General features: G+C 45.8%; 2 protein-coding genes across 4 annotated transcripts; one reads left to right on the top strand and one right to left on the bottom strand.

Moving 5' to 3' along the window:
- The first annotated feature begins 6,853 nt into the window (after nt 1-6,853).
- Nucleotides 6,854-8,450, top strand: LOC125515636 (pentatricopeptide repeat-containing protein At1g61870, mitochondrial-like). Its single transcript, XM_048681148.1, has one exon. The coding sequence runs from the start codon at nt 6,901-6,903 to the stop codon at nt 8,170-8,172; it is 1,272 nt and encodes a 423-aa protein (XP_048537105.1). The 5' UTR covers nt 6,854-6,900; the 3' UTR covers nt 8,173-8,450.
- A 726-nt stretch (nt 8,451-9,176) lies between these two features.
- On the bottom strand, nt 9,177-11,059 carry LOC125515637. 3 transcript variants are annotated; one of them, XM_048681150.1, is made up of 4 exons: nt 10,879-11,054; nt 10,772-10,842; nt 9,811-10,149; nt 9,177-9,739 (listed from the first exon to the last, which is right to left on the bottom strand). In XM_048681150.1, exons 3-4 carry the CDS (start codon nt 10,081-10,083, stop codon nt 9,326-9,328), a joined length of 687 nt encoding a protein of 228 aa, XP_048537107.1. In that variant the 5' UTR covers nt 10,084-10,149; nt 10,772-10,842; nt 10,879-11,054; the 3' UTR covers nt 9,177-9,325. The 3 variants fall into 3 exon arrangements, with proteins under 3 accessions (XP_048537107.1, XP_048537106.1, XP_048537109.1); XM_048681149.1 differs by having other exon boundaries at nt 10,772-11,059; XM_048681152.1 differs by lacking the exons at nt 10,772-10,842; nt 10,879-11,054 and adding an exon at nt 10,248-10,272.
- Between the last annotated feature and the right edge of the window lie 3,038 nt (nt 11,060-14,097).

Genomic DNA, 14,097 nt, shown 5'->3' with positions numbered 1-14,097 from the left:
TGTTTGTTGAGACCGATGAATTGTGGGTTTATGATCAAGTCTATCTATGAATAATATTTGAATCTTCTCTAAATTCTTTTATGTATGATTGGTTATCTTTGCAAGTCTCTTCGAATTATCCATTTGGTTTGGCCAACTAGATTGTTAGTTCTTGCCATGGGAGAAGTGCATAGCTTTGGGTTCGATCTTGCGGTGTCCTTTCCCAGTGATAGAAGGGGCAGCAAGGCACGTATTGCATCGTTGCCATCGAGGATAACAAGATGGGGTTTATTTCATATTGCATGAATTTATCTCTCTACATCATGTCATCTTGCTTAAAGCGTTACTCTGTTTTTAACTTAATACTCTAGATGCATGCTGGATAGCGGTCGATGAGTGGAGTAATAGTAGTAGATGCAGAATCGTTTTGGTCTACTTGTCACAGACGTGATGCCTATATACATGATCATGCCTAGATATTCTCATAACTATGCTCAATTCTGTCAATTGCTCAACAGTAATTTGTTCACCCACCATAGAATACTTATGCTCTTGAGAGAAGCCACTAGTGAAACCTATAGCCCCCGGGTCTATTCTCATCATATCAATCTCCGTCACTTTAATCTTGCTTTGCTTTTTACTTTGCCTTTTACTTTTCACTTTGCATCTCTATATCAAAAATACCAAAAATATTATCTATCAGTTCTCGCTCTCGTAAGTGACCGTGGAGGGATTGACAACCCCTAATCACGTTGGTTGCGAGTAGCTATCGTTTTGTGCAGGTACGAGGGACTTGAGTGTGGCCTCCTACTGGATTGATACCTTGGTTCTCAAAAACTGAGGGAAATACTTACGCTACTCTGCTGCATCATCCTCTCCTCTTCGGGGAAAACCAACACAAGCTCAAGAGGTAGCAGCGGCAACGGCGGAAGCAAGGGCCCTGTCAGATGGCCTGTTGCTAGCAAATGGTTTGGGATGCAACAAACTATAAGTCGAAGCAGATTGCATGGTGGTGATTGAGGTTATGCAGAGCGGTGCGAACTCCCTCGGACCGGCGGCGACCATCTATGAAGAGTGCTTTTTCTTAGCTCGTAATTTCAGTTTTATACTCCCTCTGCCCCATAATATAAGAACGTTTTGACACTACACTAGTGTCAAAAACACTCTTATATTATGGGACGGAGGGAGTAGTATTTAATCACTGTCCTAGGGAAGCCAATATGGCGGCAGATATACTGGCTAGGAACTCGGAGACATCTCGAACTATTGTTTGGAAGACCGAGCCTCCAGGGTTTCTAGTGGATGTTTTATCGAACGATGTATCCTTGTTTTCACATGAAATATAAACCGCCATGATGGCTTTCCCTCAAAAAAAAACTAGACAATACCCCACGCCATGCAGCCGGATGGTAATAGTAATGTAATAAACAATTTGAAAAGCAGGGGCACACCGTAAGAAGAAAAAGAGTAAGTCTCGTCCCGCCTCGTTGTTGTCCCTATCTCGGCACAGACGTTGTTCATAGTCACAATAAAATTAGTGCCATCGTCTTCCCACACCAACGTCAGCCTCTAAACCTTTAGGTATGTACAGTCATATAGTATCCACATTGATTTGGGTCTTACGGAAGATCTCGAGCAAGGGAAGGAAAAAAATCATGAATCCTCGTTAGGTGATGAAGTCGTTGCTATTTATTAGAAGAACTCATGTGAGAAGGACATGATAGAGTTGCGACTCAATGTGTGTCGCGAAAGGATCAAATCTATTATTATAAATAAAAATTCATCAAAGTACAAAGCATCTTAATTAAGGCCCTATTTGATTAGGTATTTGCTTATGCTTTTGTAGCTTTACCAATTTGGCCAAAAAGCCATAAAAGCTCCTAAATAGGTGCTTTTGAAGCTTTTTTGGCTTTTGATAAATCAATATAAAAATTTAGAAGATTTTATAGCTTTTTGCCCAAAGTAGAAAAGTTGTAAAAGCAGAAGCAAAACTCCAAACAAACAGGGCCTAAACATAATAAAAATTACATCAAAATTTCAAGACCACCAAACAACCACTACTACCGCCACAATGAGCCATCGACGCGCCGTTGTCGCCGCTCCTCTACGGAAGCCAGCTTGACCGTGTCGATGGCAACCGGGAAGTCTTCATGCACATGCCCATAAGGACCAGCGCCTGAGAGCCGTAGTCATTGCCATTGAACACTTGCGTAGATCTGAAGCACCTGACATTAAATCTCGCCACATGATCGAGAAGCCATAAGCTCACTATTCCAAGGTGGCAGCAGGAATCTGTTGGGGAACGTAGTAATTTCAAAAAATTTCCTACGCACACGCAAGATCATGGTGATGCATAGCAACGAGAGGGGAGAGTATGATCTACGTACCCTTGTAGATCGCAACGGAAGCGTTGACACAAAGTAGTGGAAGTAGTCGTACGTCTTCTTCCCGATCCGACCGATCCAAGTACCGTTACTCCGGCACCTCCGAGTTCTTGGCACACGTACAGCTCGATGACGCTCCCCGAGCTCCGATCCAGCAAAGCTTCGGGGATGAGTTCCGTCAGCACGACGGCGTGGTGACGACGATGATGTTCTACCGACGCAGGGCTTCGCCTAAGCACTACAACGATATGACCGAGGTGGAATATGGTGGCAGGGGGCACCGCACACGGCTAAGGAACGATCACGAGGATCAACTTGTGTGTCCAGGGGTGCCCCTCTGCCCCCGTATATAAAGGAGCAAGGGGAGGAGGCCGGCCGGCCCTTACAGGTGCGCCAGGAGGAGTCCTCCTCCTAGTAGGAGTAGGACTCCTACTAGGAGGGGGAAAGAGGTGGAGGGGGAGAGGGAAAGGGGGGGCGCCGCCCCCCTCTCCTAGACCAATTCGGACCAGGGGGGAGGAGGCGCGCGGCTCACCTCTGGCAGCCCCTCTCTCTCTCCACTAAGGCCCATATGGCCCATTACTTCTCCCGGGGGGGTTCCGGTAACCCTCCGGCTCTCCGGTTTTCTCCGAAATCACCCGGAACACTTCCGGTGTCCGAATATAGCCGTCCATTATATCAATCTTTATTTCTCGACCATTTCGAGACTCCTCGTCATGTCCGTGATCACATCCGGGACTCCGAACAAACTTCGGTACATCAAAATGCATAAACTCATAATAACTGTCATCGTAACTTTAAGCGTGCGGACCCTACGGTTCGAGAACAATGTAGACATGACCGAGACACGTCTCCGGTCAATAACCAATAGCGGGACCTGGATGCCCATATTGGTTCCTACATATTCTACGAAGATCTTTATCGGTCAGACCGCATAACAACATACGTTGTTCCCTTTGTCATCGGTATGTTACTTGCCCGAGATTCGATCGTCGGTATCCAATACCTAGTTGAATCTCGTTACCGGCAAGTCTCTTTACTCGTTCCGTAATGCATCATCTCACAACTAACATATTAGTTGTAGTGCTTGCAAGGCTTATGTGATGTGCATTACTGAGAGGGCCCAGAGATACCTCTCCGACAATCGGAGTGACAAATCCTAATCTCGAAATACGCCAACCCAACATGTACCTTTGGAGACACCTGTAATGCTCCTTTATAATCACCCAGTTACGTTGTGACGTTTGGTAGCACCCAAAGTGTTCCTCCGGCAAACGGGAGTTGCATAATCTCATAGTCATAGGAACATGTATAAGTCATGAAGAAAGCAATAGCAACATACTAAACGATCGGGTGCTAAGCTAATGGAATGGGTCATGTCAATCAGATCATTAAACTAATGATGTGATCTCGTTAATCAAATAACAACTCTTTGTTCATGGTTAGGAAACATAACCATCTTTGATTAACGAGCTAGTCAAGTAGAGGCATACTAGTGACACTGTTTGTCTATGTATTCACACATGTATTATGTTTCCGGTTAATACAATTCTAGCATGAATAATAAACATTTATCATGCTATAAGGAAATAAATAATAACTTTATTATTGCCTCTAGGGCATATTTCCTTCAGTCTCCCACTTGCACTAGAGTCAATAATCTAGATCACATCACCATGTGATTAACATCGATAGTTCACATCATCATGTGATTAACACCCATAGTTCACATCGCCATGTGACCAACACCCAAAGGGTTTACTAGATTCGGTAATCTAGTTCACATCGCTATGCGATTAACACCCAAAGAGTACTAAGGTGTGATCATGTTTTGCTTGTGAGAGAATCTTAGTCAATGGTCTTTCACATTCAGACCTGTTATGTATTTTGCAATTTTTTCTATGTCTACAATGCTCTGCACGGAGCTACTCTAGCTAATTGCTCCCACTTTCAATATGTATCTAGATCGAGACTTAGAGTCATCCAGATCAGTGTCAAAACTTGCATCGACGTAACCCTTTACGGCGAACCTTTTTTGTCACCTCCATAATCGAGAAACATATCCTTATTCCACTAAGGATAATTTTGACCGTTGTCCAGTGATCTACTCCTAGATCACTATTGTATGCCAATTAGTGAAGGGTATACAATAGATCTGGTACACAGCATGGCATACTTTATAGAACCTATGGCCAAGGCATAGGGAATGACTTTCATTCTCTTTCTATCTTCTGCCGTGGTCGGGATTTGAGTCTTACTCAACTTCACACCTTGTAATACAGGCAAGAACTCTTTCTTTGACTGCTCCATTTTGAACTACTTCAAAATCTTGTCAAGGTATGTACTCATTGAAAAACTTATCAAGCGTCTTGATCTATCTCTATAGATCTTGAGGCTCAATATGTAAGCAGCTTCTATGGTTAGGAAACTTAACCATCTTTGATTAACGAGCTAGTCAAGTAGAGGCATACTAGTGACACTCTGTTTGTCTATGTATTCACACATGTACTAAGTTTCCGGTTAATACAATTCTAGCATGAATAATAAACATTTATCATGATATAGGAATAATAATAACTTTATTATTGCCTCTAGGGCATATTTCCTTCAGTCTATCTACACCGAAACTCCGTCGACTACAACCAGACGGACGAACTCAAGACGGACCGGAGCCCGGAAGACACTCAAAGAAGAAGCATCGCCATCTAGCTGAGCGCTGCACCTGCAAGGACTAAAAAACCGAACCTAAACTACTAACCGAAGTGAAGGCACCAGGATTCCCCTCCCCTTCATCGGCTGCCGGAGCGGCAGGTAGAGGGGAGGCGAATCCACTGGCTCGTCGGTGAAGCCTGAAGGGGAGAGTTTGCCCTAGCCACCTAGTGATAGAGGAGGAAAACGAGAGGGTCGAAAAAATATTCATGGTAGCAAAGAATAATTCTACCACATAAAATCGCGTGTTTGACCGGACGTGGAGTTTTTGCGCCTGAGCTCACATGCTCCCTCATGAATAGTAAAATCGAAAAAATAGTAAAAAAATCAAACAATTCCAATTTTTTATAAACATTGAGGAATTTTTTCATGGCACGCAAAAAGTTGTGACGAAATGACATTTGTGGAAATGTGGGAAAAAAACAAAATCGATGCTTCGAAAAGACTATTGTTTGAAGCATTTTGGAGCATCGGTTTTGTTTTTTATGCCCACATTTCCACGAACGTCATTTTATCACATTTTTTGCACGCAGTGAAAGCATTCATCAATGTTTATCACAAAAAAATCATACTTTTTTTTTACTATTTTTTGATTTTTACTGTTCACGAGGGAGCATGAGAGCTCGGGATCAAAAGAGCACTTTCGGTGTTTGACCCCTCAACATTACCAAGCTAAACAAATCACCATTAGCTCTGGTCAAAGTATTTAGGGGTTCTTTGATTAAGGGGATTCTAAAAAGAATTTTGGAGGATTCCTGTTCTTAGGAAAAAAATCTACGTGGGTGGTTTGATTTGTAGGATTACAAACCATAGATTTTTTTTTCTTAGAATTCAGTTGCACTAGATTTCATAAGAGATTTTTATCCAACCAACATCTTTGAAAGAATCTAAATTTTTCCTGTGCACAATCGATCAAACATCCTTATAATCTTGTGGTATTCAAGGTAACATTTCACTATATCCTACATTTTTTTTCTATTCCCGTGTTTTGGATATCCTGCGAATTAAAGAGGTTTGTAATTCTTTTGCCGAACAACCGACATTGTACCACGTCGATGTCACCTAGGCCCGTGAACCAGATGGCACGTATCATCTGTCACTCTGATCTCTACTAGCGCAGATCCACGTGTCCGCCATATACCATCATGCTCACACACACACTCGCTGTAGCCCCTACACATTGGATTCCCAGCGAGGTGGTGGAGGCTGGCTAGGCTGTGCGGGAGGTCGTCGCTGAGCAGCAAATCTAAGTCCTTGCACGCCACAGTTCGCCTTCCTACTTTTTTTTTGCGGGGAACAGTTCGCCTTCCTACAATAAACCAACCGTGTTAATGGGTTTATTGACAGTGTTTGTCGAGACTATAGGGGGTTAAACATCCGGTTTTATACTTAGGGTTCACGTAATCGAATCGCGAAACGCGAATCAACCTGTGGTTGAGTTAGTTAGGTGGACAGTGATATTTCCAACCCACCAGGGTTCAAATCCTGATGTTCGCATTATTCCTGAATTTATTTCAGAATTTCCGGCAATGCGCTTTCAGTGAGAGGAGACGTTCCCGTCAATGACGAGGCGCCTACGGTGTATACTGATGCTAAAAAAAATCGCGAAACCTCGGCTACTTTCAGCTCGCATCCTTTTTTGCAAGCTTTGCAGATTGACTTTTCGATTGGAAAAGAAATGTCGAAATCAGGACAGCCGTTGGATCACAAGGTGAACGGACGAGATCATTCCCCTGCTCACTCCTCTTATACTAGTGGCCTCCCTCGCCAAGCTAAACCCATTGCCCTGCTCGATCTCGCGTCCCCTCCCCCACCCCCAAACCCTTCCCCGATGGCCGCCGCCGCCGCCGCGCTCCGCCGGGCCCTCGCCCCGGCCCCGGCGCTGCTCCTCCGCCGCCAGGCCCTCGTGCGCCTCCTCTCCACGCAGGCCCAGTCCTCCACCGCCCCCACCATCTGCCCCGCCGAGCTCGTCCGCATCAAGAACTCCATCCGCAGCGCCGCCACGCCGCCCGACGAGCTCGCCGCCCTCTTCCTGAAAGGCATCCCGCACCCGCCCTTCCTCGGCGACCGCTCCATCTTCTCCCTCGCCGTCTCCCGCCTCACCGCCGCCGCCCGCCCCGACCTCGTCTCCTCCGTGCTCTCCGCCTCCCTCACCGCCCTCCCGGCGCCGCACCCCTCCGAGGGCTTCCTCATCCGCCTCATCGCGCTCTACGCCGCCGCCGGCATGCCCACCCACTCCCTCTCCACCTTCCGCCTCGTCGTGCCCCCCTCCGACCGCGCCCTCTCCGCCCTCCTCGCCGCCTACTACGACGCCGGCCAGCCCGCCCGCGCCATCGAGGCCTTCCGCGACCTCTCAGCCGAGCTCTCCATCACGCCGGGCGTCGTGTCCCACAACGTGCTCCTCAAGTGCATGGTCGCCACGGGGGACGTCGCCGGCGCCCGCCAGGCGTTCGACGGAATGCCCGACAAGGCCGGCATGCAGCCAGACATAGTCTCGTGCAACGAGATGCTCAAGGGGTACCTCAAGACAGGTGACCATGCCGCGTTTGACCTGCTGCTCAAGGAGGTCACTGGCGGCAAGAGGCGGCTCAAGCCCAATGTCACAACCTACAAGCTCCGGATGTCCGCCCTCTGCGCCAAGGGCAGGAGCTTCGAGGCCGAGGAGCTGCTGGACGCCATGGGCGCCAACGGCGTCCCGCCTAACCGGGAGTGCTTCAACACTGTCATCGGCGGGCTATGCAAGGAGGGAGAGGTGGGCGCTGCGGTGGCGTTGTTCAATAGGATGCCGGAGGTGCCCAGACTCAACGGGAAAGGTGTGTCGCCCAACTTCGAGACCTATATCATGTTGATCGAGGCGCTGGTCGAAAACAACGCGTTTGTCCCTGCCCTGGAGTTGTGCAAGGAGTGCCTGGCCAACAAGTGGGCGCCGCCGTTCCAGGCTGTCAAGGGTCTGATCCAAGGGTTGGTGAAGAGCAGGAAGGTGAAGCATGCCAAGGAGCTCGGCATGGCGATGAAGAAGGCCGCCAAGGGTGATGCCAAGGAGGAGTGGGAGAAGGTTGAGGCGGACGCCTTCCAGCTCGCGCTCGCCGAGATGAAAGCGTAACTCACCACCCGCTTGGGACAGTATGTTGTCGCCTGTAAGCGGGTGATAAGTTATTGTTTTCTTGTTTCACTGGAAATCTATTAGACGTTTGTGTGACTCTAGCAGTTCCTTTGGATCAGGACACAAGATAGATCTTTTCTCATATAAGGTATTTGCATTTCAAACTACTGGGAGCTCTGCTGTCTCCTCGCCTGTAGGTGGGCATTATTAAACTTCAGTTACCAGATGCAGTTTGTACCACTTCTTTATTATCACAATTCACCTCTCGGTGCTTTAGATATTGTTCTCTGTGTAACTTTGGGAGCAGTGGGCACCTTCTGAACCCCTAGACCTCTCACGATCCAAGCACTACAGAGAGAAGTCCAATATGTGTGTTGCCTTTGTACTGCTCATTTAAAGGATTGAATCAACAGATTGCTTGATTCCATAATTCAGCATGTAGGCTGCCTGAGAGGAAAACTCAATCCTGCTCTTTCATATTTCAGTAGTATTGAATTTATGAAGGTGAACAGTCCTTTTACCCGGTATTTTGCAAAGGAGATTGCAGATATTTATGATTCAACACTTGCCTTTGTTCCTGATAAGTAGTATTTTTCTCACATACTATATGACATTTTGGTTCAGTGGCTCAGTGCATAGGATAGTTCTTTCCTCACATAATAAGGTATTTGCATTGTGACTAATTGGGTGCTCCCATAGCCGTAGGGGGGCATGTGAATTTGAGTTGCCGGTTTATCACATTGGATGATGCAACTCTAACTTGTTCTTTGTTGCGGACTGGCTATATGAACATGTGTATGCAATGTAGTCTTGAATTCAGGATTATGTTATAGTACGTATATGTGAATTATGTGCTGCGCAGGAATCATTGCATCATCTGTTGTTTTCGTACCCCTGGCTAAGTATATTTTGCTGTGGTTAATTAGATACTGGTAAGTGGGAATAACCAGTTTCAGTTGTCTGCTTGAATCCTTTGGGAAATGTATATAGGTCAGAACTGGGTATTAGCTAAAGATAAGACATTTCTTCTCATGTAGGAGTATAAACAAAGTAGCATGTGATCCAATCGTGTGGAAGCAATGAGCATCGTGGACGGCTCCACCTGAATCTCAGAGACGACATACGCTGGCAGCTAGCGTTGGTGAAGCATTGACTACTTGTAGATCCATTCGTCGGAGCGGTTGCCGCCGCCGGCGGAGTCGACGTCGATGAAGATGCTGACGGCCTTGCCGATGCGGGGGCGGTCCTTGGTGGTCTCGAGGGAGTTGCGGACGTGGGCGACGGCGCCCCAGGAGCGGAGCGTGTTGGCCACGTCGTCGAGCCGGAGCAGGTACTCCTCCTCCGTCAGCGGGAAGGACCGCTGCTCCCGGTACTTCCACATCACGTTCATCGCCAGCAGGTTGCGCCCCATGAACTGCTTCCGGATGAGCGTCACGTCGTAGCTCCGGCCGTAGCGCTTCCGGATGAGCGTGGCCAGGTCGAGGCCGCTGAAGCCGTCGTCGTCGGGCGCCCCCACCAGCCGCTCCAGATCCTCCCGGTTCCGCCTCGACGACGCCGACGACGTCCCCTGCAATCGACCAGTCAGTCAGCTCCCCTGTTCGTCAGCACTCGATCGACGTGAACAAGAGATTAGTGTACCTCCTCGTCGTCTTTTCTTCGCTTCTTCTCTTGGTCGTCGTCGTCGCCGTCGTCGTCTTTGCCGCTGCTGGATTCGCCGCCGTCGTCGGCGACGGCCCTGACGGCGCCTCGGCGGAAGGAGCTAGAAGAAAGCCTCCTGGTCATGCTAGGATGAGGGTTAACTGCGACATGGCCTGAGCCGCTCCGGCGTGGACATGATGACACGTCGTGGTGGTGGTGGTGGCGATGGATGCGCAGGCTCTGCGGGTGGCCGCTGGAGAGCACATTCATCATGGAGGTCGGCCGATCACCACGACGCGACAGGTCCCAAGATGGATCCACTTGACTTGTATGAGCAGCCTGGAAGAAGACGAATGAAGAATTATTTGTCTGTCGGGACGAAGCACAAAAAAAAGAAGAAGAAAAACAGAGGACTCCGTAACGCTGGCCGAACCTACCACTCCTATTTTCCTGAAAGTCTAAGTAATACTGATTCGGAGACCTCATGACAAATAGGCTTTGAAAAGAATGGAACACAAGAAAGGGCATTTGGTCTAGTGGTATGATTCTCGCTTAGGGTGCGAGAGGTCCCGAGTTCAATTCTTCCTTTTTTTCATCTTTTCCTTTAATTTTTTACTCTTCTTCCCCACACCACAGACCTGCATATTTTCATCAGTAGGTGAGAAGGATTTTTGTTTTGTTTCCCCAAACACACTGCTGAACACTCTCGGTATATATGGTACTTTTGCAATAGTATAGAACAAATATCCTATGAATGAATGCATGGATGGAGATCCTCCACGCAACCACACTGAGCAAATGGAGGAATTAAACAAACCTGAATCAGCATGCAAGCTGATGCAGATATAGTCAATTATCTAAAGGAATAATTGACAACAACAAAATAATTAACTAGAAACCAAGTTTACCCAGGAGAGCTGAGCGGAGTAATTAATCAGGCAGCCAGGTAGTTTTTACTTACCTCGGAAGCCTTTTCAGATCAGATCCCCGTGCTCGCAGGGAAGAAGAAGAAGAAGAAGAAGAAGAAGAAGAAGAAGAAGAAGAAGAAGAAGAAGAAGAAGAAGAAGACAGATGCTGAGAGGATGCAGAGGGCGACAAGGAAGGAAGGAAGGTTCAGCAGAGGGAGAAGAGGAAGAGGAGGAAATCCCCAAGCTCTGCTTGCTTTTTGGTAGGCTTGCGTGACGCCACAGCCACAGCCACACCAGTGACCGGACCAAACTCAAGGATGGATGGATGCGTGGTGGCAGACGCACCGGGGACGCTCACCACCCACATTCTCTTTCTTTCTTTCTTTCTTTTCCTCCCTCTTTCTCTCAGAAAAAAAATAGAAGATCATGCCCATGAGGGAGTTTCTTGGTCAATTCCCACACTATGTAGGGTATTCACTTACTTGCTCATCTGCTACCAAATGATCTCCTCATTGTTTTCACGGGTTCGTTTTACCGGGCCGGATTAGTATCTCTAGCACTATATTTATTTTTCTCTCTATGACTTTTCACTTTTTCTTTATACGCATGTACTGTACATAGAGTTGTGGTAGTACTCCCTTCATTTTTGTATACAAGTCCACAAACCCATATTACAGGTACCAAGGTAAAAATCAATGTATGTTTAAGTCAGTGTTGCAAGCTAGCTTGTCACCTTATTTGTCGTGTTAATTAATGTGGTTTTTTCTTCCACACACAACAAGCCAACCCTCTTACTCCTCGTCGGTTTATTAATGTTGGGAATGCAAGCCAACCTTCTCACTCCCGCATGCATGCAACGGATATTAATGTCCTTGGGTGCTAGTACAAGTCAAACACCATCAATTTTGCCTCGGTTAATGTTAGTGGCCTTGTATAGTTGCAAATTGTAATTTTGATAGTGCCCTTGAGAGTAGCTTATTTTGGGGTGAAAAATGCTCCCTCCGTCGTCCGAAATTAGCCGAAGCTCAAACGGGTGTGTCTAGCACCAACATACATCTGTTAGAACAAATCCGGGATTAATATCTCTAGCACTATAGTTTTCTCTCTATGACTTTTCACTTTTTCTTTGTACGCACGCACTCTACACATAATTGTGGTAGTAGTATCTTTTTTGGGGTGAGAAATACTCCCTCCCCCGTCCAAATTTAGCTGAAACTCAAACGGGCGTGTCTAGAACTGAAATTCATCTAGATACATCCGTTTGATCGTCAACTTATTCCAGACGGATCAGCCGTGGACAACAACGCACTGTGTGTTGGTTAATAAAAGCACCCGAGGAGATTAGCATTTTTATTTCAGAGGATCGTAAAACCATGATTAATTAATGAAATGCTTTTTCTCCTGAAAAAACTTATTCCGGACGGAGGAAGTATAATTGTGGTAGTTACTAGTAGTAGTACTGGCATGCACCGCCCAGACCCTGAATTAGATCTTCCTCATTATCGGTGTGATATTATTGGGCTTTGAATCTGAACTTAATTGTGTGTTGAAATCGATCTGATGAAAATCCAAGGAATCTTGGTTACAAGTCTGTACAAGCAACAACTCAAATGGGAGCATTTTGTAGGGCTTCCACTCCTGTCTTATTCTCTCTGTAGTCTGTATGGACATGGTTTGCGAATATTCAGTTTGGCGCGTGGGCTCATCTGCACACGGTAAACAGTAAAATCAAAAAAATCTGAAAAAAAAATTGGATGCAAGATAATTCAGTGCATGTGGTGGGTGCGCAATGTCATGGCTAAATGAAATTCGAGGAACTTGTGGCAAAAAAGATAAAATAAGCTCCTATTATGACGTTACCTTCTGGGAGCAGTATGTCGAGGTGCAACTGGCCGACTCAATATGAGTTCCTCCGGGAGCAGTATTTAAGTGGCATATTTTGTCTTTTCTTTTCCTATGTTTCCGTGCTGGGTTTCATCGTATTTTTTGTTTTTTTAGTTTTCTGTGTTTCTTTAGCAGTTTTCCATTTTTTTAATTTCTCATTATTTTCTTTTGTGTTTCGGGTTTCCTGGTTTCTTACTGGGTTCCTTAAGTTTTTTTATTTCTGTTTCCTTTTTTCTTTCTATTTTTTTCAACACATATCTAATTTTTTCACACACATTGTACCCTTTTGTCATAGACCAAACATTATTTTTATACAGATTGCTTTTTCAAAGATATATTTTGATCTCTACCTTTTTCTTCACACACATTATACATTTTTCGTATACATTTTTTTTACATGTCAACAATTTTCAGATATATGATTAACATTTTTTCAAATGCATGTTTATGAAAGATATATTTTTTAGCTACTTGATTTTTTTTTAATTGTAGAAATATATTTTCAGTGTCACGAATATATTTTGTGAAATGCATGAACATTTTGTTAAATTTATGGTATATTGTCAGTATTTTTTTACATTGTAGGAGTATAAATATTTTTAAAAATTTCATGTACATTTTTTGAATATTGCGAACATTTTTTATTACATGTCACAAGTAGTAATTCTATCAACATTTTAGAAAATATACGCATTTTTTACAAAGTGTTAACATTTTTCAAATTTGCTGTTTTTAAAATTTGAAGTAATTTAAATTTGGGCAACGCTAGCTTCAGTCAAACATCAAGCGGGATATATCAACTCCTTAAAAGCATCCCCCTGTTGGGAACGTAGTAATTTCAAAAAAATTCCTACGCACACGCAAGATCATGGTGATGCATAGCAACGAGAGGGGAGAGTGTTGTCTACGTACCCTCGTAGACCGTAAACGGAAGCGTTATGACAACGCGGTTGATGTAGTCGTACGTCTTCACGATCGACCGATCCTAGTACCAAACGTACGGCACCTCCGCGATCTGCACATGTTCAGCTCGGTGACGTCCCACGAACTCACGATCCAGTAGAGCTTCGAGGGAGAGTTTCGTCAGCACGACGGCATGATGACGGTGATGATAAAGCTACCGACGCAGGGTTTCGCCTAAGCATTACGACGATATGACCAAGGTGGATTATGGTGTAGGGGGGCACCACACACGGCTAAGAGATCAATGATCAACTTATGTGTCTATGGGGTGCCCCTGACCACACATATAAAGGATGAAGGGAGGAGGAGGCCGACCCTTATAGGACGCGCCCAACGTGTGGAGTCCTATTAGAACTCCCTAGTCCTAGTAGGATTCCACCTCCCACATGGAATAGGAAAAAGGGAAGGGAGAAGGAGAAGGAAGGAAGGGTGATGACCCACAAGTGTAGGGGATCTATCGTAATCCTTTCGATAAGTAAGAGTGTCGAACCCAACGAGGAGCAGAAGGAAATGATAAGCGGTTTTCAGCAAG

Source organism: Triticum urartu, chromosome 6 (genome assembly GCF_003073215.2).
Source record: "Triticum urartu cultivar G1812 chromosome 6, Tu2.1, whole genome shotgun sequence".
NCBI lineage: Eukaryota > Viridiplantae > Streptophyta > Magnoliopsida > Poales > Poaceae > Triticum > Triticum urartu.
The sequence above is the reverse complement of the archived record's forward strand: the minus strand, read 5'-3'. Positions and strand labels throughout refer to the sequence as shown.